This window comes from Podarcis tiliguerta (genome assembly GCF_965153285.1).
Source record: "Podarcis tiliguerta genome assembly, chromosome: 6".
Lineage (NCBI taxonomy): Eukaryota > Metazoa > Chordata > Lepidosauria > Squamata > Lacertidae > Podarcis > Podarcis tiliguerta.
Window position 1 is genome coordinate 31,928,469 of NC_139539.1, and position 26,672 is coordinate 31,955,140.

The following is a 26,672-nucleotide window of genomic DNA, read 5'->3' on the forward strand; positions in this document are numbered from 1 at the left end:
ATCTAGCCTCTTTGAATTTTTCAAAAGATGAACAGCAGCAAAAAACGATCCCTACCCCCCAGTTTCTATTACATGCAGATGAAATAAATATCCCACAGAGTCAGAGTATGTGGGAGTATCCCACAAGGGATGGAAAATGCTTTGGTTGATGATATGGAAAAGCCTGAACTGAAAACCTTGTTGACATCCCTCTGGCTTTGGTGAAAGAAAGCAGGTCCAAAAATATCTGTTGTGTGAAAGTTGCCCAGTATTTCCCAGCTCTTCATGAATACGAGACAGATGGTGGCTGGAGAGGGGGAGAGGGCACTGAGCTGTAGAGACCCATCCAAGGGGCTTGCTAAATAAGATCAGACGGAGTCATGACTGGAATTACCTACTTCCCCACTTTGAACCACAATATTGGATGGCCATGCAAAAAGTGTACCCCAGTACAGTAAAGGGAAAGTCCATCAGGGATCCCATGTTCTCCTTGACTAGCTTTAGGGAGACAGAAAGCACAGGGATCCTGCAGGAGAACAGAACATGGAACAGCATCGTGTCCTTTGGCCTTGACACAGCTCTTGGCTACCATTGCTGCTCAAGCTTCCCTTTCTGCCCTTTACCTACCAGTGTTGGAGTCATGAGGCAACAGCTCCTCACCAGCCTCAGAACAACACCATATACATCCACACTCTTCTCTCCTTTCAGCTGCTGCAGCAGAGTATCCAGAGCAATCAGCACCCCAATCGGGCCTACGCCGCCAGAACTGTGAAAGAAAAAAAATCAAACAATTTTTTAAAAAATAAACTAGTAAAAAAAATATTTTTTTAAAAAAATAAACTAGTGCAGCCTTCAGCACAGGGCAGTTCACAATACAATAAAAAATACCATCCATAAAACCATTAACCACTGGACATTAGTTAAAACCAGGAGCTTATATTTCCTCACGTCAACACAGCAAATGACAATCACAACACAGATGATCCTACCAAAACATCAGCATCACCCAAAGAGCTGGATGGATAGGCACGTCTTGGTCACAAAAACTGAAGTCATGAGGCAGGGAGTTCCACATGCTGGATGCCACTAGATAGAACCAGCAGGGGGTTGGATAGTAGCCCTTTTACTGATGGGTGTCAGCTCAGTGGCGACGCGGGTGGCGCTGTGGGTTAAAGCCTCAGCGCCTAGGGCTTGCCGATCAAAAGGTCGGCGGTTCGAATCCCCGCGGCGGGGTGCGCTCCCGCTGTTTGGTCCCAGCGCCTGCCAACCTAGCAGTTCGAAAGCACTCTCGGGTGCAAATAGATAAATAGGGACCGCTTACCGGCGGGAAGGTAAACGGCGTTTCTGTGTGCGGCTCTGGCTCGCCAGAGCAGCGATGTCACGCTGGCCACGTGACCCGGAAGTGTCTCCGGACAGCGCTGGCCCTCGGCCTCTTGAGTGAGATGGGCGCACAACCCTAGAGTCTGTTAAGACTGGCCCGTACGGGCAGGGGTACCTTTACCTTTATCAGCTTAGTGAGATGGGAATGCCTACATCTTAGGATTGGCATACGCCCTCACTGGCGCCATATGCAGCAGGAAAATGGCTACCTGCTAAAAAGGGCTGCCTACTGGGCAAGAGCCCAAGGGTACCTGGAGAGGCAGGGCCTTACTTGCAATGCAGGACCAAGGGATTTGTTCTTTTCCGATATGGCACCAGTTGCCTGACCGTGGTGAGGAAGCCCACCAGGATCTCCGGGTCTGGAAATTCCTCTCCTTCCCCCAAAGGGAACTGGAACCGTTGCAGCAGCCTCTCCTTGGCCTTTTTCTCCTGGAAAAGTAACAAAGACATTATGATAATTGATCTAGCAACTGTTTGGGAATGCGGTGTAGAGGGCAGGCCAATGCACAAATGAAGAATTCTGTGTATCTCAAAAGCTTAGCTATGGTGACAAGGAGTTTCCCCCGCAAAACACGCATGTCCAATGATATTGCTTTCATTGTTCCTCTTGCCCACGGCCCCATGGCTTCCCCCCACTATTTCCAACTCACGTACATATTTCAGTCTCAGCTGAGTGCATGGCCATCCTGAAATAACCTTCTCTGGGCCTTGCTGTATGGTCAACGTCTCTGTGCACACAGGTTCACCTTCAGAGGGCCAGCATGAGTTGTCTGGAGCCTACACACACACACATAAAAAATAGTTGCAGTTCCATTTGCCCTGACCACATGATGCCACCATTCAGATATAGCCTTCAGTTACATGGGAACCACTTGTGGAAAAACAGTTCTTACGCAGCCAGGATTCTAAATGGCACAGCTCTCAGTTCCAGGCGCCCAAACTGAACCTGTCCCATAGCTCTGTGCTATGGCCCCAGTGATTGCAGCTATCCCAGAAGGACCTGCCTCTATAAATCTGTGGGTCTGCATAATGCATAATGTGGATCTTACGGGGCTGTTCGTCTGTCCAGGTAGTAGAGTGATGATGGTGTGGACTCCATGTTCCCAGACCAGCCCCCAGAATTCCTCCAGGGCCAGTTTGTCAGGTCCTTCAATAGCTATATAGTCCTTGGCCGAGTTACAGCCCTGCCAAAAGAAAAAGAAAAGCAGAGTCTCATTTAGCAGAGTTAGCAAAGTGCCAGCGGCAGAAGATAAGCTTGGTCTAAGCTTGGATAAGGGACGCAGGTGGCGCTGTGGGTAAAACCTCAGCGCCTAGGACTTGCCGATCGTATGGTCGGCGGTTCGAATCCCTGCGGCGGGGTGAGCTCCCGTCGTTCGGTCCCAGCTCCTGCCCACCTAGTAGTTCGAAAGCACTCTTAAGTGCAAGTAGATAAATAGGTACCACTCCGGCGGGAAGGTAAATGGCGTTTCCGTGTGCTGCGCTGGTGCAGGCTCGCCAGAGCAGCTTTGTCACGCTGGCCACATGACCCGGAAGTGTCTCCGGACAGCGCTGGCCCCCGGCCTCTTAAGCGAGATGGGCGCGCAACCCGAGAGTCAGTCACGACTGGCCCGTACAGCCAGGGGTACCTTTACCTTTACCTTTAAGCTTGGATAAGGATTACCCTAGCTACAGGAGTAAGCTGCAGCTTATGGTATCTGTAACTGGCTTATTCTCCCGTGGGAAGTTAGTTGGAGATGAGGCACCAGGAGTTGCTGGCAACTTTAGTGACAGATCAGAGGGTGAAATGAAAGCATATTTTCTTTCTTTAAGTACAGTGGTACCTCGGGCTAAGTACTTAATTCGTTCCGGAGGTCCATTCTTAACCTGAAACTGTTCTTAACCTGAGGTACCACTTTAGCTAATGGGGCCTCCCGCTGCCGCTGCGCTGCCAGAGCACGGTTTCTGTTCTCATCCTGAAGCAACGTTCTTAACCCAAGGTACTATTTCTGGGTTAGCGGAGTCTGTAACCTGAAGCGTATGTAACCTGAAGCATATGTAACACAAGGTACCACTGTACTTGTCTTAGACTAGATTTCTTGGTCTTGATAATCAAGGAATTTTGTGAACTAAACTACCTTAATAGATTGTTGAGGTCAGCCAGCTCCAGCCTGGTGTTCTTACATTTGGCCTTGCTGGCTGGGGCTGACGGAAGTTGTAGTCCAACAAATCTGGAGAGCACCAGGTTAAAGAAGGCTGGCCCAGGTACTTGCTGCTATATAGATTCCCAAACAAGGTATTACATTTGAAATTTACTTGCTGTATCCCTCATCTGGAAGTCAGCTCTCCATCCTCTTCCACTGTATCATCTCCTATACCCATCACTCGCAGGCTAGCCACAAAGTTCCCACAATGCACTGTTTGCTTTTACTGTAATTACTTAACAATTATTTGTAACCAGTGATCGTGTACCTGGCCCTCCTTTGTCTCTGAATATACTTTTGTCAATGGAACCTCAAAAAGTGTTTGCCAGTTTTGCACAGTGGCACTTTAGCAGGTCTTGTATTAATTTCAGGGGTTGCAATAGATCAATCGGTAGTACATGAGACTCTCAATCTCAGGGTCATGGATTCGAGCCCCACAGGCAAAAATATTCCTGCAGTGCAGGAGGTTGGACTACATGACCCTCATGGTTCCTTCCAACTCTATGATTCTAAGAACTCACTATTTATTGAGTAGTTTTTGCACACTCGGGCTTATTTCCCTTGGAGTGGCATTCCTTTTACACTTGTACATTGTGTCCCGACTCTCCAGTTTATCAATATTATTTTGATTTCTAATACAGTGGTACCTCGGGTTAAGTACTTAATTCGTTCTGGAGGTCTGTTCTTAACCTGAAACTGTTCTTAACCTGAAGCACTACTTTAGCTAATGGGGCCTCCTGCTGCCGCCGGGTCGCCGGAGCACATTTTCTATTCTCATCCTGAAGCAAAGTTCTTAACCCGAGGTAATATTTCTAGGTTAGCGGAGTCTGTAACCTGAAGCGTTTGTAACCCAAGGTACCATTGTAGTGTCTTCAATAATGCCCTGCTTTTAGTCATCCAGAGATGTGAGTGCTTTGTTTGCCACACTGTTATTCTCTATGTTATAAAATACTGAGCCAAGGAACAGCCAGGATCGCAGAATCCACTCGTTACCTTCTCACAGCTTGGCAGCAGCTGAGTTGTACTTGCTATGACCTAGCCTTTTCTCTCTCACCAAAGCAAGGAAAAGCACATACAGTCATACCTTGGGTTACAGACACTTCAGGTTGCGTTTCTTTCAGGTTACGGATCACTGAAACCTGGAAGTACCGGAACAGGTTACTTCCGGGTTTTGGCAATCGCGCATGCGCAGAAGCGCAAAATCACACTTTGCTCATGTGCAGAAGTGCTGAATTGCAACCCGCGCATGCACAAACGCACAGACGCAGGTTGCGAACGCTGCGGGTTGCGAACATGCATTCCACACAGATCACGCTCACAACCCGAGCGTCCACTGTACATTTATTTCATAACACTTCATTAAAATGTATATACAACTCTTGATTGCAAAAGAAAAAAACCCCTCAAAGCAGTGACACAAGCAACTGATCCCTTCTATAGGAGTGCAGCATGCAGCAAAGACATCTGGAGGCAACAACAGAGCACCCGAAAGGAGGGAAATGAAATTCATGGTGGACTCACAGGGATGAGCCAGACATTCGTGAGGTCTGAGAAGGGATCTCGATCCAGCTGCGAGAACTTCACTTTTGAGCGATCATCTGCAAAACAGCCTTTGTGAGAAGGTGGAGGGTTGGGTGACACAGTGCGTCAGGCACAGCGCAGTCCTGCGCTGCAGAATTTCAGCTCAGCGCCTTATGCCCCACCCGTAATTCATGCACAGCAACAATTCTAACCACAAAACCATTTACTCACAAGAGTTCTTGCTTGAGGGAAGGTTGATCTGTTGGTTGCCACTGCTAGAAAGTGGTACTGCTGAATTGACTTCCTCTTTGGCAGCCTCCAGGAGCATCTGCTGATGGGGAGAAGCAAAGTAGAAGAGAGAGAGAGAGAGAGAGAGATGGAGAAATGAGTTGGGGTGGACTTTTCACTATGATTGAGCATGCAGGATCACTGACCCCAGAGTCAATGGTGAGTACTTTAATCATTGATACAGCTGCTAATGCAGAGGTCTTCAAAACATTCATTCCGAAGAGTTAACTACATGCTACATGCAGCTGGATGTATATTTTCACAGCTTGAGCCTGAGCTGCCCTCATGGTGATAGTCGTGCATCTCTGATGCGGCCCAATCTGGCCACCCACATGACATGTGGAGTTGGAGCACCCTTAAAACCCAGCATCCCTGTGTGCCAACCTCTTACCTCATACTCCCTTAGGAAGCCAGTGTTGGCCTTGGAACTGTTCTTTGCGTGGTGCTGAACAAAGTTCTTGAGAGGGACTGGATGGGAGCTTGAGAAAACATGAGAGATGGGTTTAATTATTCAGCTTCCCCATTCCATATCCCTCTAACATGAGCTGATGGCACAGCTGCCTTGAAAAGAGAACAAGACACTGTGGTCCCAGGAGACTTCTTGCAACTCCTACTGAACAAGAAGCCTCTGCTGCTATTTGAGGCAGGCCATGCCTATTTGCAATGAGTGTGGTGCCCTGGTTGCTGATCCCTATAGACCTTTCCAGGTGATGAATGGGGAAACCAACCAACCAACCAACCAACCAACCGGTTTCCCCCCTTTGCATTATACTTGTGCTAGATCTGATCCAGCAATGTAATAGCCTGTTTGCACATATGGGTGGGGAAGAAGGAGTAGCCTCATTTCTGGGCACAATAGCTATGTTAAGCAGGGGGAGGGGTGGCTTACAGGAGAGAACTATGCATTCCACTGGAATGGAAGGGGAAATTAGGTATAAACTTACAGCTCCACTCCAGACAGGCCAATCTGTGGGTCTTCAGAGATCTTCTCTAGGATGCAGTTGTGCAGGAAAATGTACTGCCCCTGGAAGAGAAGAGCACATATTTTATGTACACAGAGACCCTGAAAGCACTGCAGTGCACCTTGAAATAGAAAGGCAACCAGGTCTAATCATTATAATGTGTAGCTGGGAGCTTCAGGCCTCTATTCCTGAACTGGCACTGACTTGCCAAAGAACTGTTCTTTCTACAGCCTCTATAAATAAAATAAAAAAGAAGCTGCTTGCAAACCAGTTGACAGACAATGCTTGTACCTCATCCTATGCTTATTTTTCAGTAGCTGCACATTTTGTTCATTTGCTTCTCCACATGCCCATAAAAGATGCCCAAAGGATCCCACCCCTTCACTGAAATTAGGCTTGAAAGAAGCATTCTCTTGTAGCCACTAGAACAGTTTGCCATGTGCTCTTGGTTGCAGTGTGTTTGTGTGTGTGTGTGTCTGCATGCATGACAGCTTCTCTGGTTTGCCAATGTGCTTATGGACTCCATGAGGTTGGCTGCTCCTTCCATGTCTTGGGCCCTCCCCCAGGCCCCTCACTGCTGTTCCTTCTAGTTTCTGTTGCCCATTGTGTCTCTGGCATCTTCTCCATCCCTCCGCATTGGCCACAAATACCCAGCAGAAAGGGTAAGGCCATCTTGTGTCACTGAATGATTCCCATGTCAGGGTAACCAGCGACCTGAGAGGCAACTCGGAGTTTCTCACCAGTGTCTGAATCATCCGGTGGCGGTTCATTCGCAGGCTGTAAATGGTGTTGAACACATCCACCACCTTCTCGTACTTCATCTGCTGCAGGAGCCGATCCAGAGCAACGAAAGTCCCAGTGCGCCCCACACCTGCACTGCAATAATATAGGGAAAGAAGAGGCTCTTTCACACAGCTCACCTTGGAGGCCTTCATTCCTTCTCATTCTGTGCTCCCTACCTTTTGTGACCCCAGCAGTCAAGGAATTTGGGCAAAGAGGACACCTGATCATGCCAACCATGGCAAGGCAATGATGTTTACCAACTGAATGATTTTATGGCAGCATTTTTCTTGATGTTTCGTTGCCTTTGCAGATTTTGGTAGTAATTGTCGGAATCTATGGAGGTCGAAAGGCCAGCTGGCTCTCCCCAGCTGGAGTGTCTCCCCTCAGCCTTGTAGCTGCGGGGATTCATCAACCTCTGCTCCGACGTACATCAGTGACTCAAGCTTGCAGACTTGAGCACACTTTACTCAGCAGTGTAAACTGCGCAACAGAAGAGGCTTGAGGCTGTAGACACATACTAAACTACGCATTTATTGTACATAAATCAAGACAAAGAAAACATGGCATCTCTCCTTGCTGTCCTCTCAGAGAGAGACTAAAAACAAAAGCAATACAGAGCGGAAGTTCCGCTCATGCCAGCAATCTGTGCTAGAATGTAAACAGACCTGTGACACGCAACAATCCCATGTCTGCAGCAAAGGGTGGAAAGGAATCCCAACATTAATAACCAGCCAAGTGCGTTGCCTGAAACTTACCTGCAGTGTACCAGCGTAGGCCCAGATTCCTTTGCACCCTGCATGTGTGCTCGCACCAACTCTATAAAGGCAATCATGGAAGCTGTGGACTCAGGAACACCATGATTAGGCCATGCTGTGTAGTGCAAGTGAGTTACTCTCCTTTCCATGTTTAGCCCTTCCTGTGTGATAAGAGATGCCCACATTAGTGCCCACAGAAGCAGCTCAGGCAAAGTCCTAAACCTGAAATTGCAAGAGAGGAAGCACCTGCCATTAAACTGCATGAGATATGCTTATGCTGATTTTGGGCACTACAACAAAGAAAGCTGGTCCACAAGTTTATGAAGGCTGCACTCTTTATTCCAGAGTTTCTCAACTGTCCGCAAAAGAGTTTTGCCTTGTTTCCAGTCATTAGGATTCCCTGGAGCACCACGACACTGCAGTTTATATTATATTTGCATTTTTGATTGGGCAAGATTATTGGGAGGTGCCATGGGGTATTTCTGGTCTCCTACTCACATGCTGGATCTTGAACTCCCGTGTAGTCCACTCATCTGCAAAATTCTGAGCGAGCAGGTGGATGCTGATCTGCCCAAAAGAGGTAGGAGAAGTGTCCGAGGGCCAGTAGTATTCACACAGCACCTAGCAAGGGAGATGGAACTGCAATTAATATTTTCAAAGGAAATGGGAGCCTTGTTTCCTTATATATTGCCCCTGGCTATCCTTGTGCAATGTGCTTGGTGGATTCTACAGTGCTGTGCACAACACATACTATCTTCCCTGAAAACAAACCACTTCGAATGCAGGAAATGTCAAAACCACTTCCACCGTGTTTTGGAGTCTCTATCTGCACTCCTGTGTATAGTATGCTTGTTAAAAGTGACCACACAAGATGGGTGGAGTTCTCCCTTTTTTGGCCTCGGCATTTTTGTGTGAGTAAGCAGCACAGTAAAAATAAATAAAAAAGAATGGGATTGAGTTACAAATCTTAGCTTGCTATTATGTCACTATTTAAATGAATGATTAAATTAGATTGTTTTAATACCAGTTGCAGATTGTTTTGTGCTGATCGGTCAGTTTTTATGGATATTTTATAGTTATATTTGGCGACTTGTAGTAGTGGTTTGATCATCGTTAGCTGTCCTGGGCTCTTGTTTTGGAGGCACAGCAGGAATTCAATAGCAGCAGTAGCAATAAAAATGCTTTCATTATTTTCTCTCTCCCATAGATCTTTACCATGAAGCAAAACCAGCATCAGTGCCACGTTTCCTGCACACTGGGCTATGATTATGTGTCAACTTGTAGGAGTAATATACCGCAGTTGTTAACTTTCTCTTCAGCTGGCACACAATAATAAATCATTCCTATACTTCTGGGTATTCCCATTGGCCAATAGGTTCTTCTAATTTTAATCATGTAGCCTAGCCTTTAATTTGCTTTTTTCTTAACATTCATTATTTAAGAAAAGTTTATAAATTTTTGATCAGCTACCACCCGCAAAAAGATGTTAACTCAGGCAATTAGAAATGCTGGACTCTTAGCTTATATGCACAAGATCTCAATTGTTATCGTGTTTTTCTGCTTCCAAGGGAAGGGGACAGAAACTGCTGGGGATGATTTTGAGTGGGGAAATGTCTGGTGGGTAAAGGGTGAGGCACTGATCCTTCACTCAAGATCCAAGCCTCCCAAGTCTGCTTTACATTTTTTTTGTTACACACATTTTCATATAATATCTACTTTTGGCCCTCAGAATTCCCTTCCACTAGATATAAAGCAACAGGCCTCTGACAATACTGATGGAAAGAAGTATTGGTCCCAAGTGGCCATCAAGACTCTCCCATTACTGAAAGAACTGATGCTACCACGCTGCAAAACTCTTGTTCCCTGGACCATATACAGTAGGGCAGGGATGTGGAACCTCAGGCCAGGGGCTGAATGTGGCCCTCCATGTTTCTCTATCTGCCCCCCCCCCACCAGATCTTTCCCCCAGCAAGTCCCTTCTTCCATGGGCCCAGCTTTGTGTGTTTGTACTTGGCTAGAATATGCATTTCTGCTTCTTGTTTATTGGGGTGGAGGATAGGGAAGGGTGGAAGAGTAAATTAACATTGATTGCTCCACCTGCTTCTGCTTCTAGCCCCGCCCACCTCTGCCATGTGGCCCCTGGAAGCTGGCCAAGAAGGGAAAGAGGCCTATGGGTTGAAAAGGGGGACCCCGCCCCTACAGTAGGGGATTCCATTAGACCTACTCGTCCATTCTCCATGCCCACGGTCAACATAACAATGGTGCAGATGTGCTGCTCCCAGACGAGCCGCCAGAAATCATCCAGGGTTTTTTTCAGGGGCCCCTGTGTGGCAATGAACTCCTGTGGGGAGTTGTAACCCTGAAAGAATGAATGAGCAGAATTAGCAATCGCAGAATGCTTTTCTTGAATCAAGGAAAGCGTACAGTATTGATTCGGTTTAATTATTCTGTATTGTGGTGTGGGTTCTTTTGTTTTTTGTTTTTTTAAATAGAGCAAAGTTTAGTTTATACCTTGAAAGAACTTAGGGCACAATCCAGCAAATGTCAGTGCTGAACAAGTCCTGCTGAAAGCAATAGGATGAGTTTTAAGCTTGACTTGTTTTGGATGGTTGTGGTTATGGTCTTGCAGATGCTTGCTATTTCCTCACGGCAGCCTTCTCCAACTTGGCCCTTCCAGATGTTTTGGACTACAACTCCCATCAGCCTCAGCCAGCATGGGCAGGGTATAAATAATAAACTTGTTGTTGTTGTCATCCAAAACATTTAACAGTGTTTCAGATCTGTTTGGAATGCATTTATGCTACACAGCAGCCTTCACCAACTCGGCCGGCTCCAAATGTTTTGGACAACACTGGTTGTGATGTTCATTTATATCTTGCATGTTTATTTATGAACATAACCAAATAAACTTCTCATGTAACCAATTATTAACAGATGGAGGTACTGATGTTTAGCTGTATAGATTCAAACTGAGTACATTCTGAGTCATCCTTCTGCTGCAGCAAAGTTATAGAGGTTTAATTCTCCATCCTACAATAATATTGTTGCACATTCCTTACGGCACCTTTCCCCCATTATTTTTAAACATCAAGTTTTAAACCCTTCTAATAACGGAGGAGAAACACAGTGAGCCGCACAATCCTATGTTCACCCCTGTCACTCACCAGGGCTACAGACAAGCTGGTGGAAAACTCCACTTGTGTCACTGGGAGTTACCATACCATGCTGCTCACTGAATCTCTGCTGGTAGAGCCACATTTTCTAATACCCCTCAGTCAGTGGATCTGTAGGATAGCATCACACCTTAAAAGGCTCAAAATCCAAAATGCTTCTACATTCCATATGCTATGCACAACATTCAGCTCAGGACACAGGGAGTCAATAGAGATCAAAGATGGCCTTTTCAATAAACCCTTAAAAAGTCTTGGATTAATGTGGTCTGTGGGCTCTTCTAGAGGCAGGGGAGCAGCATGGGAGGGGCAAGGGGGGCGTGACCCGAGGCACACAATTTTGAGGAGGTGACACACAGGTTCCAGCTTCCACAGGGATCTCCGTCGTACCCAGGTGTATCCTGACAGGCCCCATCCCCGGCTTTCCGTCTTTCCCTGCCCCAGAGCCCTGCCTGGCCTTGCCACCACATCCATGGCCCCCTTGCTAAATGGCCACCCAGCCAGCACTTGCTCGCTCCTTGCTCTGCACACTCCTAATATATTCTATTAGGGTTTCATTGCTTTTAGAAAACAATTTCTCCCCTATGTTTTTAGCTGTTCCTATTTTATCTGTGAGCCACCTTGAGTCCCTGTCTGGGGAAAAGGCAAGGTAGAAGTAAATATAATAATAACAACCCTCATCTCCATGCACTGTCCCCCAGCAAAAAAAACCCAAACCAAACTAAAAGGAATGTGAAATGTTTAGCCTCCGATCTCCTTTGTCCCTTAGCCCTCTGGTCCTCTGTATCTAGCACCCCTTCTCCATATGTGGTGAACAATTTTTCTGTAAAAGAGGGGCTGCCAGGAATGAGCAATTGCACAGATCCTTGTTTGGCAAAAGAGAGGCTGCCACCTTTGCCTTATCTGCCACTGCCTGCCGCTGCTCACATTTTTACAAATACAAAAAGAGCCTTGCTGGATCAGACAGATCATCTCCTCCAGTATTGTGTTTCCAGTAGCGGCCAGCCAGGCTCACACTTTTTAGCCAATGCAGCCTGCAAAGGAGACACAGATGCTCTTGTGCTAAAGAGGCTTGTTTTCTAACTTTAGATGTTAACGTGCAAATGAAGCACAGTGTTCTTACACAAGCATGCAAACATGACTGCTGTGCTATTACGCACGCATTCCATGTACACACAAGGCAGACTTGGGTGTGCAAATACAAGTGCTGCATGCACACACATAAAGATGCGCTTTCTAGCCATTACCTGGATAAATCACCAGAGAGGCATAAGGGAAACATCCAAGCTCTTTAATATGCAGCTGTAAATAGCAGGAGAAAGAGGAAAGACAAGTGAAAGTTTTAGAGCAATGGGGCTGCTCAGGGAGTGCCCTTGCTCCATTCAGTCCAAACCCAAACATGTTATGGGGAAAACAGCTCTGCAAGTCTGAAAAAGAAGCTAGCCACACATGGTGGTGATTGTCTGGCCCCTGCAATATCACTAGGACATATTACCCAGTTTCAATCACCAGAGCGGTTTTGAACTGGTAAGGTTTTATTAAGAAATTAAAAGAGGATGCATATAAATGTGTGAACGTTCATATGGTGATTTGAAAGTAGACAGCCCCCCTGAAGCTGCGGGTGGGTGAGAAGACTGATGGTGACATAATATAATTTGCTTTCATCCGTCTTTGTCAGTTTATGAAACCAGGTCCATCTTGCAGCTGAGAGACACCTGTGGCTTCTCTTCTGCCCTTATGCCTGCCTTTGCCTAGAGATGGACTAAAGTAAATTTGGACTGAGGAAAACGTGGTGTCCATGCCTGAGTCTGCTTTTAGACCATGTTTACACTCATGTGGAAGGTATGATATTCTGACACCTTGCTCCGTTGACCCATCTCCCCCATCTTTTGTTTTCCTTTTATCCTTGTCTATCTTCGTATTACCTTCCTACTTACTGAAAAGAAAACCTGGATTTTCTATCATTCCACAGAAACCAAAGAGACTAACAATATAGTGACAGAATGTAATTATTAGAAAAGCCTCTTTGCTCCACATGATATACCTGCTGTGTCCTAACTGAAGCTATAGTGATGCAAATTCAATCAATCAATCAATCAATCAATCAAATCTTGTTCCCAACTTTGCAGAGTATTCTAATGGTCAACCAGGCCTCCTGAGATTTAGGTTTCATTCCTGTGTGAAGTCATATGTGAAGATATTGCTGCAGGTGCCCTAACACCCTGCGCCTTCCTCTGAGATGTCAGTAAGGTTACAGAAGTATTCAAAGAACTCACCGGCACAAAGTTGGCATTGATGTAGTCAGAATGTGGTTCTTCATCCAGCAGGCTCAGCTTCACTCGGGAGTAATCATCTGCATAATTACATATAAAAATGTTACATTAAACACAAAGTTGCTAATACATATAAACCAATATAAATTCACTGCTCTCTCTGGTGTGCCAATCCCCATACAGAGTTTCAGGAAATATTATGAGACAAGGGCAGCAAATTCCAATCGCGGCTTCTCTTAGGATTTTGAGGTAAGTGCTCCTCTCCTCTGGTCTTTCTGTTTGCAGAGGACTGTAATATCCCTTTTTAGCATGCAAAGGAAGAAGGTGGACAGAAGGTGAAATCAGATTCTCCAGGTTGCAACTTGGCAGCCCTGTGGAAGAGTTTAGCCAATTCTCTGCTTTTTGTGTGCAGACGTGACGCGAAGGTTGGCAACATTAATCCCACTGTGTGGGAATCCCTTGCAGACGACCACAGTGCCTGGAGACAGGCAGTCAGGTTGTGTATCCACAGCAGTGACCAGAGGGGGCATGATGGCTGGGATAAGCTCAGAGTTGGTGCATCTGCAGCAGCACAACCGGATACTTTCATCTGCCCCAGCTGCAACAAAACATGTCTCTCCCGCATTGGTCTCTACAGCCATAGCAGGTGTTACAACCTTCCAACAGCTTGACCACACTCCTCCTGACACAGATGGATGGCGACCATTAAGCGGTACAGAAATTAAATAATCAATCAATCAGTGCACACATTTTACATGTACAGATCGCACACACGTTCACTCCACCACACATTTGCCAGGCATACAGCTCACACACGTGGTCACACTCACACACATGCAGACACATGCATGCACACACACCATAGTGGGATTTACCGCAGAGGAGACTTGTTCAGGGGGTGGGGTAAAGCAGGGGAAAGGGCAAAAGGATGAGGAAGGGGAGCAGGGGCTAAAAGTTGCATAAAGGTGTAGCCAACCGTCTTTCAGCTCTGTTACAATTCATGGGACAGGAAATGGCTAAAACTGCAACATCCAATAGATGTGTAAAATGCATGAAGCCAACCAGAGAAGGGAGTTTGCCAAGATAACCCAACTAGGAAGAGGGGACAAATTAGCTATACATAATTCTGTCCAGAACTTACATGGTAGAACATGAGGATATCGATTCTTGGAGATGTTAGCAGGCAGTTCAGCTTCCGTTTTTGGCTGCTCTTTCCCTACTTCCTTCAGTTCCTGTGGGACAGAAGGAGAAAACCTTTATCAGCAAGATCCTCTATGTCAGTTTGAGTCAGGTGCCAATCTCATAGAGAAGGGTATTTATTATTTGTTTAGAATATTTATCTCCCGGCTTTATGGCCTGAGAGGCTCTCAAAGCAGCTTACAAAAGATTATCACAATTAAAACAAACCACATTCAAGTCTGGTATCAAGGTCAGAGAAAGCCAATTTATTTGGCGTTCCCACCTGCCAAATAAATTTAGAAATATTGTTTTTCCATTCTTTGAAGCAGCCTGAATTGTTTACAATTGGGATTTATTGGAATAAGAACAGCAACCTGGGCAATAAATTCATTTTAGTGGCTGAAATTCTACCTAGCAGGGAGAGCTTCATTCTCTTCTAAATCTCCAACTCTTTCTTAACCTCTTTCCACAATTTAATATAATTATTTTCACATAAATTTCAATTTCTTGCTGTCAGCCAGATTCCCAAATATCTTACTTTTTTTAAAACATATTTTCAAACCAGACATTTTTTCTAACAATTTTTTTTACTGACCATCCATGTTTTTAACCAACATTTTGATTTTATCTGAATTTATTTTAAAACCTTGGCCTCTTCTGGTTTGACCATTTTTTAAACTGATATTTGAAGCTACAGATGTATATTGGATCCTGAACGCCGCAAACCTGGAGTGAGTGTTCCAGTTTGTGAATGTTCTTTGGAACCCAAACATCTGACGCGGCTTCCGTGGCTTCCGATTGGCTGCAGAAGCTTCCTGCAGCCAATCAGAAGCCGCGTCTTGGTTTCCGAACGTTTTGGAAGTTGAATGGACTTCCGGAACAGATTCCATTCGACTTCCAAGGTACCACTGTACAGTTATGGTTGGGGGCGCCATGAACATAGCCTCTCTTCTGCCTGAATTTATAGCAGTCAGCACATGCTGGCAAAGAAATATTTTTCCTTCTATGTTAACTAAAACCTACTAGTAACAAGAAGAGGAGACTGCATGCTACTCAGTATTACCGGTATGTTGATTTGGGAGAAGAGAAACATTTCATGCTCACCTGCCTTGGTTTCAATGGATATTTCATAGGTAGTGAAATTTAGCTCTAATAAAAGCACGAAACTGGCAAATTCCTGCAGCCTGCATTCAATGATGATGTCTGACCGTGGCCTCACAGTCAGCCTGGATTAACTTTGAAGAAGAGGGGGGCACTTACCTCAAAGTCCTGAGAGAAGCCATGATTGGAATTTGCTGCCCTTGTCTCATAATATTGCCTGAAGCTCTGTATGGGGATTGGCCGGTGGGTATTTCTGCAAAAAATAAAGATGCACATAAGAGCGAGGAGTGCTGTGCAGGGGTCCTCCTTTAGGCAGAATGAAAACACCGAGAGAGTGGTTCAATGTACATACACAACAAGTTAGGTAAAATTCAGGTTCCTTTCCGATAAGTCTCAAATTACAAACACAAAACATTCTTTTGTAATAGAAGATATATCAGCAGGCGTGTGGCAAACTGTTATAGTAGTAAAAGGGGGATATCAGCCCATTGTGAGAATTCACCATAACTTCAGTTTCAAGGTATGGCATGAATCTAAGCATGAGGGAGAAATGCTTATCTACCTAATACACATTCTGAAATAATATATGAACTGAAACAGAGCCATCCTTTGGGGAAAGTCATCTTTCTCTGAATTCTGCAATGCAGTTCTCCAGCCAAGTAACATGCAGGAATTCTAACCCAAAATGCACATTCCTGGGGAAATTGTACATATAGATTCATATATTACTGAAAATAGCATACCCAAATGCAATACAGTATATTACATAAAAGAACTTTTGCAGAAGATTCACCCATCCCTACAGGAATCCCCTTGTAGGACAAGAGGTGGGAAGGAAGTTGTTTACCGTATTTTCCACTCTATAAGATGCACTTTTCCCCTACTAAAGAGTAAGGGGAAATGTGTGTGCGTCTTATAGAGTGAATGCAGGCAGGAGGCTCTGCTCAGCGCTCCCTTTAAAGAGCCGCGTGGAGCGTGTGTGCGGCTCTTTGGGGCTTTTCCCCGAGGAGGGAGAAGGGCTGGCCAGCGATCGCTGCTTGCTGCCCAACGATCCTGCTTGCTGTCCTGGCTTCTGGAATTCAGAATATTTTTTCCCCTTGTTTTTCTCTTCTAAAAACTAGGTGTGTCTTATGGTCTGGTGCGTCTTATAGAGCGAGAAATACGGTATTTAAATGTTCTGGGACTAACATAGAAGTAAAACCAACTCAGCCTAGAGCAAGCTGAAATCTCACGTGATGAGCCCTTAGAAGGAGAGCTGGTGCCACAATACCTCCTTGCCAGGATAGGCTGGAATGGCCAGACCCACAACTCCTCCTGTCCCAAAGCCTGACTTGTTGCCTATGCTGTGGCAGAAGATGACACTAAGTGAGCAGGGGAGACACGAGAGTAGCTTCACTCACCTTGGGCTGTACGTGGCCATTTCTTGGGGGATGTTACCCTTTTTCATTCTGAAAGCAAGGCACATGCATGCAAGTGGTTAATTCCTAAGTGGGGAGACAAGCATCTTCTTTACTGCTGACTCTCCCACCTAAGGGGAGAACTATATGTGTTCCCAAACTTCTATATGTGCTTGGGGTACAGGGGGCATTTTCAATGTCACACAATGTTGATTATTCTGTCTCTGCCAGATGGAATGATCCCCACCCCCTTCTTTGGCTCCTGTACTGTCCTGGGGGTTCCCCTGCCCCCCCCGTCAATAGGGGGGTGCCAGGAATAGTGGAAGTCCTTGCATGTGTTTCTTCTAGTGGGAATTGTTAGCTGAAACCTGTCCATAGTTTCTCACCTGTTGGATATTATGAATGTGTGTATTTTAGAAACATTCAGAGATTCTATCTAGGGCCATTTTGTGCTCAAAAAGAAAGCAATTTTCAGGGGGAGGGAATATGGGAGGGAGAGGTAAGACAAATCCAGCTATATCCCATCATGCTCATTGATGTAGATGGGAAGTGGTGGCATGGTAGCAAAAACAAAAGCCATAAAAGGAATTTATGATTTGGAAGGATTAGTCATGCAAGCTTCCTCAACCTCGGCCCTCCAGATGTATTTGGCCTACAACTCCTATGATCCCAGCTAGCAGGACCAGTGGTCAGGGATGATGGGAATTGTAGTCTCAAAACATCTGGAGGGCTGAGGTTGAGGAAGTCTGGATTAGTGAATTCCACATGCAACAAAAAACAGGAAAGCAATGACCAAAAAATGCAAGAAGACTCTTTTCTGGAAGCATCCTAGATTTACTCAAGGTTTGCCAGCTAATTTCCAGGCAAGCTCCAAATACTAAAATCCTGCATTGTATCATTCCTTCCAAAGCAGCAACCCCTGCAATTGTCCTCACCTCTTTGCTCTCAGATGTTTCCAGTAGACCCATCCAGCAATTGCTGTGACTGTCACGAGGAATCCCATAATGATCCCAGCCACAACTGGGGCAGATAAAGCAGCAGAGGCTGCTGAGGTGTCTGCCGCTGAACACAAAGACAGTGAAAGGTACAGTTTATATGAGATTCCTCCCTTTCTACCAGAGGTTTAGGCAGCCATGAGAATATCCCTTACATGGAGATCTATCACACATATGGCACTCACCAGGAATTCCTGCCACCCACCACTTCACTGTTCAGGAAGCATCAAGATTAACATATTAATACGATTGTGAAGGAGGCTGCACTCCTGTACACTTCTGAATAGACATGCGTAGGATTGTACTGTTCATCATTTTGAAAGATACACAGGAGGTGCCAAAAAGGACCTAGTGAGATTGGCTAAGAGACTAGAGGTTTAATTAATCCAGAATGCAACCAGATGAAGAGACATGTTTCACCTGAGAATGCTGTGAATGACACTTTAGGAGCCTGTTGACTATATCTGGTGAAGGCAGCAATGCTGAACCTATAACAGAACAAAATGGAGAATTTTATTCATTTATTCATTACATTTATACCTCACCTTCCCTCCAAATAGTTCAGCAGTGTAAATGGTTCTCTTCCTGCCCCTTATTTTTCCAATGACTCCACTAGGTGCATTACGCTGAGACATAAAGGATGACTCAAGGCTGCATCAGCCTCTTCTATTCTATTCTATTCTATTCTATTCTATTCTATTCATTTTCCTGAGTGGTAAATTTTATTCCTATAGCACTTTCAGAGCTGAGCTGAAACAACTATGCAATGATTCATAAGACTTAAGAATGAGCTTAGTTTGTTCCAAGTTGAGCTTGCCTAATTTCACACCTCCATGTGCAGAAACAGTCTACCAGCCTTCTGCAACAGGATGTCCTCCAGATGTTATTGGACCACAGCTCCCATCCACCCCAGCCAGCATGGCCAATGGTCAAGAGTAGCGAGAAGGCTGGAGTATATTTTTGATTAGCAGATCATAGAATCATAGAATCATAGAGTTGGAAGAGACCACAAGGGCCATCGAGTCCAACCCCCTGCCAAGCAGGAACCACCATCAGACCACTCCTGACATATGGTTGTCAAGCCTCTGCTTAAAGACCTCCAGATCCTTGTGGATCTGGTGATGGAACACTTCCGTCATGCCTGCTTGTGAGCTTCCCAAGTGAACCAAGGAACACGGCTTTGTGCTGGAGCAGATAGGCATTTAGTGTTCCGTTTAGGCACTTTCTTATGCTCTTACCTGTACTGTGAATCTTTTTTAAGCTTTCCATTGCAGGTCTTTCGAGAGCGGCTGCATTCGTCTGCACCCACTGTCACTGGCCAGGCCTTGGGACTGGTGCTGTCATTGAAACGAAAGGGGTTTGGCACCAACAGAGCCAAGTAAGAGTCTTCCTGCCCGTAATAGTGGTCATACCATGTGCGGGAGATGATGTCTTGGGTGGGCCTCAACACTGGAGATACAGAGAGGGAAGCACTACAATGTTATGATCATGGGGGGCATCATGAATCCCCTCACAAGGATGGCCCATGGTGGTTGCAGATACTTACAAGACTCATTAGTGGTGGCAACAACTCCATAATACTCTATGAGGCCATTTTCCTCGCTGAACATATCAGGGGTGATGACGACTCTAGAACTGGCATCAAAGTGGGGGGTGTCCATTCGCACAGGAGGCGGGAGAACTGCTTCGGAAAGCCAGAAAGGAAGAGGTATTAGGGTGTCACCGGCAGGTGTACATATAAATAAAAAGTTTAAATAACATATTTCAAATGTTCAGTGTTTCACATCTCTTAACTGCTCCCCTATCCTGTCTGTGCAACCTCTTAAGCCTCACCTAGTTGCCCTACCGCACCCAGGATCTCCCAGGATCTGCCACTGCCTGTGACCTTCTGTATCCAAAGCCATTGCTCAACCACTAAGTTATGGCACTTTCAACCTGTGGCAATGGAGAGGCTGGAAGACACGTACCTTCCACAGATGTATTGCAGAGCAGTGTCACGGCTGGGCCTGAGATGCCATTTCTGCCCACAGCACTAACGCTGATTTGATAGGACGTGTTTGAGGAAAGTTCTGTCAGAGTGACGTCAGCCCTGGAAACAGCCAAAGGAAGCACAGGCTGCTGCTGGCTTCCTTGGAGAAACTTCTTCGTTGTCAGCTTGTAAGACTCGATATCGCCCTCAGGGATGGTCCAGTTCAGAAATATACTTGTGCTGTCAGGCAGACACTGTGGGTCCTTCACTTGTGTGGGCTCTGGAGAGACAAAACACAAAAACGTGAGGAGGCACAGCTTGGCTGTCTCTGTGACGAGCACACATCCAGCATAGCATGGGGTGGGCTGTAGAGGCCGTGGGTGTGTTTTCTGGGGGGCACTGCCCTCAGCACATCAAGACACACTGATGCATTGTAGGGTGGCTAATGGTTGCAACAGATTCTCCTATACCACCTTAGGATATGGTCCTTGAGTTACAGAAGGGAGTAGTTCTTCTTCATCCCACAGTTGTTGCTGTGGTGATCAGGCCTAGGACAGAAGGTGAGGCCTAGTTGGGAAGGACGGAATCCTATATCCTGAACAGTTTGTCTCAGATAAGCAAGATGTTCATAAATTCTATGGGGCAGTATAATTTATAGGTTTGTTACATGGAGACATATATATTTGGGGTTTTTGTAAGTGTTTCTCGTTCTCCTTTCACATCTCCTTCTTTTGGTCCCAACTGTTCTTGGGAATAGAAGCAAATTGCTTCTGTGTCTTCACTGGGGAGTACATAGGTGAGAGTTCCTCAGGACACTAACAACAGGAAACATACATTGCTGCTGATACTTAAAGAAGAGGAATGATTGAATATTGGGGCTTTTATAAATGAAAAATCAGTGGTGCTGTTGTTTTGTTATCATCATATTTCTCAGCCCATTCTGTATGATATTAAAACATCTGTCAAATTGCTATAGAGCTGGTGTGAGGCATGACATGCTCTGTCTTCCCCCACTGCTATATAGGGGACGGGTGCAGAGCAAAATTTAACAAATGACCAAGAGCAACAGACTTTGAAGGCTAAAGGCAGTAGGACACTACCAAACCCATAAAACAAGTGGGGAAATTTACCTAACTGATAAGAAGAGTGAAGTTAACTCCATGAAAAAAGGAACAAAATTGTGAAGATTTCTGTAACTAAAAAGGGACAGACGAGCACAAAGCTTGATGCATGAGAGTGCCCTATGATGAAAAGAGTTCTGGATTTTCTGCTGGAGGAATGAAAGATTCACCAGAACCCCACAGGGAATGATAGAGCCAAGAGTATGTTGAAGAAAGCCTTTATACTAAAGGGAAAGCAGTGAGCAATCTCACCAATGGATAATATAAATGTGTTTGGTTGCATTGCATTGCATTGCATTGCATTGCATTGCATTGCATTGCCCCTGAGGCTCCTTCTATACCAGTGCGACTTTATCCAGAGAAAATTAGAAGGTGGCATATTTACACAGTCTTCAAGACTTTGCCACTGCCAATGCAATAAAAAGAAAATAAAAGTCCTGCAAGTTCTTGCCACATTCTCTTGTCCTAGAACAAGTGCATACCTACCTATTGGCATCACTGCAGTCTCAGAGCTGCTCGTATATGGTCCAGCGATGCAGTTGAGGGATATGGAGTAATTTCTGCCTGGGACCAGTCTCTGGAAAACATGTTGGACCTGCCACTGGGTCAAGGCATGGTGCTGTAGCATGGTGCTGTTGCCTGGGTGCCACAGCTGCAGCTGGCAGCGCTCTGGCTTGCTGAGGGGCTTTGTCCAGAACACAGACAGTGCTGGGTTTCCCTTCTCTGCCTTTATGGAGAGTTTCCGAGGAACCCAAGGATCTGTGGTGTAAAAACAATGCAAGAGAGGGTGAGTTAGACACTAAAACTACAGAGTCGTCTGCTTTGGGATTGGAGGGAACAAACAGGGAGAGAGTTGGTCTAGAGGAGCCACCATTGACATTCAGTAGTCAGAGCAGTGGTGCTTGTGGTATCGTCCTGGACTGGAAGAGGCTCTCTGCTGAGATTAGCACCTCTACTGAGATGTTAGGAATTGAATACGGAGCCTTATGAATGCAAAATGGAAGGGCAATTGTGCAGTGATAGATCATTTGCTTTGCATGCAGACGTTCCCAGGTTCAATGCTTGCCATTCCTAGGTAAGGCTGAGAAAGATTCTCTTGTCATACACTGGCTCTGATTCCCAACTCTCCCCATCTAGCAAAATGGGTATCAGAACACTGGCTAATTTTACCGGACTGGTGTAACCCATGCTCCCTAAACCACAGCCCCACCCTCTGTGGGATGGATAAAATAATAAAGGACTTTATCTGCATTAGCATTAGCAGAGTAATTTTTAAAAATGTTTACAGACACAGAGCAAGCCATCTTTTTTTGTATGGAGTAAGGCCTGACTCAGAAAAATAATGAATTCCTATTTTATTTTGAGTTAGACACATTACTCCCCAGTCAAAAGTACACTAAAATTCCTGATACCTGGATTGTTTTCTATGGGGCAGCAAGCAGCATAAAAGGCTTAAATGCATAACCAGAGGCTAGACAATGGGTGTTTTAATTTCCTGCTTCAAATGTGGGGTTTCTTTTTGTCTTGGTTGTTTTGGACTGTTTCCAAGGATGGGAAAACCCCACATTTAAAGGTGGAAAGATCCATGCTGGGATGGGGAGGTCATCATATGGACACCCCTATATTAATGGGGAGTCAATGTGGTTCAAATCCACATTTTGCTCCAGTGTGAACAAACCCGCAGAAGTTCATTAGGATACTCACATGTCCAGTCACTGACATTCTCTGCTGCTATCTGGTAAGGCCCTGCCACAGCAGCAACTTCTAGCAAATATTTACTTCCTGGATTCAGGCCAACGAAGGTGAAATTAGTAGCATCCTTCATGATAGATGTCTTGGATGCCACAGTGCCTGATCCAGCGTAATAGAGTGTTAGTACATAGCCATCTTGGTTTCCTGCGCTGCGTCCCCAGGAAGCACTCAGCTTGTCAGTCTGCCCTTTGTTTGACAGATGCACCGTGTGAGGAGGCAGAGGACCTAAGAAGAAGGCAATACCAGAAGAGAAAAGCACCCTGGATCAGCCATGAAAATGTCCCCCTCCACTTCTTCTCTGTTGGGTATTAATGGGTTTGCTGTATTAAAAGTCAACAGATGCCTAAGTCACATCTGGGAGACTTTGTGTAGGATTACAGGAAGAAGGAAAACAAAAAACATCCTTCCCCAGCCTGGTCCCTCCAACGTTTTTGATTACAACTCCATCGACCATGCTGGCTGAGGCTGAAACATCTGGAGGGAATCAGGTTGAGGTGAGCACCCACAGGCTCCCTTCAGAGTGGTGAAGAGAGACTCATTCAAACTAACTCCTTGAAGTGGGCCCTGGCAAACTTTGCTAACCCTTGGACTCTGGTGGCCTCTTTGACTCCATTGTGTCCTGGCTCAAGGCTGCCAGTGCTGAACAGACCTCTTGGGAATGCTATTGAAGTGTGCAGACTGTGAAGGGCAAAATTAGTGTAGGAACTGATCTGATGCTGGCCTGCCCCAGGAAGGTGGGGCTGTTTTAAATGAAATTGCGGATCAGAGTTGTTCAAGTGAATAAAATGGGTGGACCCAGTTAATCCCATTTCTGGTTTCCTATGTCTTCATCCTGAGGTGCAGAGGCAATGATAGGATTATTTCCTGGGCGATAAGAGCAGCCAGACAGCCTCATTGTTTTGTCTCATAAATGCCACAGTGCTGCTTTCTTTCACAGCAGGCTGCAACACTCTGCTTGGAATGAATTGAAAGGTTGTTTTGCTGATTGTTTCCCTCCCACAGAGAAATTGACATTCAGATTAAAATGGCAGATGTCAGCCTGTGCTACTCACTTGTCCAGTCACTGACATTCCCTGCTGAAGTCCTATAGGGTCCTGCCTTTGAGATGATCTCAAAAAAGTATTTGGCTCCTGGTATCAGACCTGAGAAGGTGAAATTGGTGGCATCTGTCCCCAGAGATGTTTGTGCTGCTGTGGTACCAGATCCTGAGCGATACAAGTTCAACTCGTAGCCATCCAGTCTACCAGAGGCTGGTGTCCAAGCCACACTCAGCCGGTGTGGGTGCCTTTCATTCCTGATTTGCACAGAGGTAGCAGGTAGAGGAGCTGTGAAATAGTAAGAACTTGCATGAGAAAATAAAGGGCAGTGACTGAAGGAAGAGGCTGCTTATTGTAGCTGCAATATATGGAACTATCATAATTATCCAATGGGATCTACATGGCATAGCATGCAGGCAGGACTAAACTATCAATAATAGCTCAGGCTGAAAGAGAGAATTCAAGATTGGTCCAAGTCCAACTCAACCTTTCTCAAGGCATTTTTTAAACCAACTTAAGGGCCAAAAAACTTTGAAGCATCTGGTTCAGTCCACCTTTCTATATAACATAGATCAGAGAGTTTTATGTCTCATCCCAGCCGCCATTTTGGATCTTCTGAAGAAATCTCTGTGCATGCAATTGGTCACATGCTGGGAAGATGTCTGCATAAAGGACAGGTGTTATATACTGTGTGTATGGTTGTGGCCTGTGTGAGTCAGTGGCTGCCTGCATATCTGCCCCCATGTGAGCCACACATCTAGAGAAGAACAAGCCTTTCCACTTCCTCAAACTTCTCACATTTCCTTCCCTCTAATGAGGCAAGATGGCCCAGGCTAGTAATACCTCAACATGAGGGGAAATCCTTCCATTTTATCATGTGGAATTCAGTAACGGGGTAGGAAAGCGGGTAATTAAACAGAGTGAATGAAAGGTTCAGGGATGAGCCGAGCTGAGTGCAAATGGTATTTCAAAATTATCCATCTTATAAGTGCAAAGAAATTTTGGGGTGTAGTCCACCAAATTCCTCCAAGTAGAAATTCTCCAACACTTTCTCAGATGCGAGGCTCACCATTTGCAGAGGGAGTAGCATAGCCTCTTTTTCTTCAGAGGTTTTTGTTTCTTTTTAATGCTGCTACTGCAAATATCAATAGCAGTAACTGAGCTGGAAGCCTTGTCAGCATCCAATCCATATATATTGGTGGAGCATATCTGAATAAAAATTTGCAAAAAGTAGTCTTTTTCTAGGGAGGCAAGAACAAGAAAAATCTCAGAAATTTTCTCAGGAAAAGAAAGGTCTTCTGAGAAATTTCAGTTCAGCGCTAGACCCAGGAGAGAAGAGATGAAATGGGCCACTGAAGAAGAGGAAAGAGGTTCTAGGCCTAGAACTGTACAAGGAAGCTGCATGTCAGATGGTAACAGGTGCACTCCTCAACCTTGGGGTAGGACTTAGCCTGTCAGACTCACATGTCCACTCAACAGCAATGGTCGAAGGGGCCTCAGCTTGGCCTTTCACTGTGATGACCTGCACAGCAAACTGGCTTCCTGATGGCAAACCCGTCCAGAGGAAGTCCTGGGTGCTTGGCTGCACAACCCGAACTCTTTCCATGCCTGGAGGCACTAGGCTATACAGGACCATCCGGTAGTGGTCTCTTCCTCCTGGAGGCTCTCCCCAGGCTGTGTGTAGCACAGAAGAGTTGCCAACGTTACTCAGGATCAGGTTCACAGGAGCAGCAGGGGCTTCCGGGGAAAAAGAAGAAGAGGGTATATTCAGACACAAAGAGCCGTTGATTCCCATGGCACAGCAACACCCCACATATTTCACAGTGATACAGCTGGAGCAGTAGTCAACTTCTGCTAATCGCAAGCTTAGTGCTAAAGAGAAGATCAGTCTATGCAACGGCTACACAAAAGCAGAGTATGAAGATATCTGACAGTTACTGCAGATCTAGTGTCTGACTTGTGCTGCAGGGAAGAGCTGCACAACCATCCAAACCTGCTCAAGTCTTTTGCATCAGAATTCATTCAGATGTAACTCCATAACACTGTTCGCTATCATCAGCTGCATGGGATCAATTATTTCTCACAGATCTTCCTCCATCCGAGATGTAACACCCTCACTTCCCACTGGATTGATCACCCGACTCACCTGTGCAGGCTGTGCTGTTCCGAGACGTGGAGCTGTACGGTCCAGCCAGTGACCATACTGCAACGAGGTAGCATATGCCTGGGGTTAGCCCTTCTATGGTGAGGTTAGTCCTGGCTTTCTCGACAGCCGTGTGGCTTCTGATAGCTGTGGAGTCCTCTTCAGACACGGAGACCATGTAGCTATCTCTCTGTCCAGCTGGGGCCTTCCACTGCACTGTCAACACTGAGGAGCCGTGGCTGGTCACCGTCACGGCAAGTGGCATCAAGGGCACTAGAAGGAGAACCACAAAGGGTTTCAGGAAAGAACTGTTGACAGAGAAGACAGCCATGCCTGAGGGGACAGCCATCTTGTTGATTTCTATGTTGTGTAACCCCTGGCAACCTTTCTAAAGTTTCTAAGTCCTTTGAGATATGACACACAAGCCATACAACAAATACAGGAGGGAAACAGCAACAAGTAAGTTCTGAACAACCCCACAGGCAAGGCAAGAACCTAAGTCATCAGCGAGTACCACAAAATGTCAGAGTAAAAAGTAATCATGAAATAGGGACAAGAGTCAACAAGACTCTAATGAGGCAAGAGGCTTAGCTGGAGCCAATGCCCATTTGCTCCTCCCATTGCAAGTTGCCTTAGTCAGTGGCCATTCTACCAGGTCATTAAGTTATACTAAGGAAAAGTTGGGGG

General features: G+C 45.7%; 1 protein-coding gene across 5 annotated transcripts in view; it reads right to left on the reverse strand.

The window, feature by feature from the left end:
• Positions 1 to 26,672, reverse strand: part of LOC310679267 (receptor-type tyrosine-protein phosphatase V-like) — a 51,800-nt gene that overhangs the window by 2,878 nt on the left and 22,250 nt on the right. Inside the window, exons 11-36 of one of the 5 annotated variants that reach the window (XM_083444217.1) lie at positions 25,989 to 26,258; positions 25,307 to 25,579; positions 23,858 to 24,130; positions 22,758 to 23,030; positions 21,540 to 21,812; positions 19,931 to 20,212; positions 19,510 to 19,647; positions 19,202 to 19,412; positions 18,384 to 18,451; positions 17,904 to 18,030; positions 16,972 to 17,019; positions 15,731 to 15,824; positions 14,433 to 14,523; positions 13,295 to 13,371; positions 10,073 to 10,207; positions 8,347 to 8,469; positions 7,849 to 8,009; positions 7,051 to 7,186; positions 6,293 to 6,372; positions 5,740 to 5,827; positions 5,292 to 5,391; positions 5,061 to 5,137; positions 2,409 to 2,543; positions 2,014 to 2,136; positions 1,631 to 1,788; positions 607 to 745 (exon numbers count right to left, since the gene is read on the reverse strand). In XM_083444217.1, the coding sequence (XP_083300343.1) occupies positions 607 to 745; positions 1,631 to 1,788; positions 2,014 to 2,136; positions 2,409 to 2,543; positions 5,061 to 5,137; positions 5,292 to 5,391; positions 5,740 to 5,827; positions 6,293 to 6,372; positions 7,051 to 7,186; positions 7,849 to 8,009; positions 8,347 to 8,469; positions 10,073 to 10,207; positions 13,295 to 13,371; positions 14,433 to 14,523; positions 15,731 to 15,824; positions 16,972 to 17,019; positions 17,904 to 18,030; positions 18,384 to 18,451; positions 19,202 to 19,412; positions 19,510 to 19,647; positions 19,931 to 20,212; positions 21,540 to 21,812; positions 22,758 to 23,030; positions 23,858 to 24,130; positions 25,307 to 25,579; positions 25,989 to 26,258 (3,953 nt within the window). The remainder of the gene's footprint in view (positions 1 to 606; positions 746 to 1,630; positions 1,789 to 2,013; positions 2,137 to 2,408; positions 2,544 to 5,060; positions 5,138 to 5,291; positions 5,392 to 5,739; positions 5,828 to 6,292; positions 6,373 to 7,050; positions 7,187 to 7,848; positions 8,010 to 8,346; positions 8,470 to 10,072; positions 10,208 to 13,294; positions 13,372 to 14,432; positions 14,524 to 15,730; positions 15,825 to 16,971; positions 17,020 to 17,903; positions 18,031 to 18,383; positions 18,452 to 19,201; positions 19,413 to 19,509; positions 19,648 to 19,930; positions 20,213 to 21,539; positions 21,813 to 22,757; positions 23,031 to 23,857; positions 24,131 to 25,306; positions 25,580 to 25,988; positions 26,259 to 26,672) is intronic. The other 4 variants (XM_083444220.1, XM_083444221.1, XM_083444218.1 and 1 more) reach the window with 4 other exon arrangements.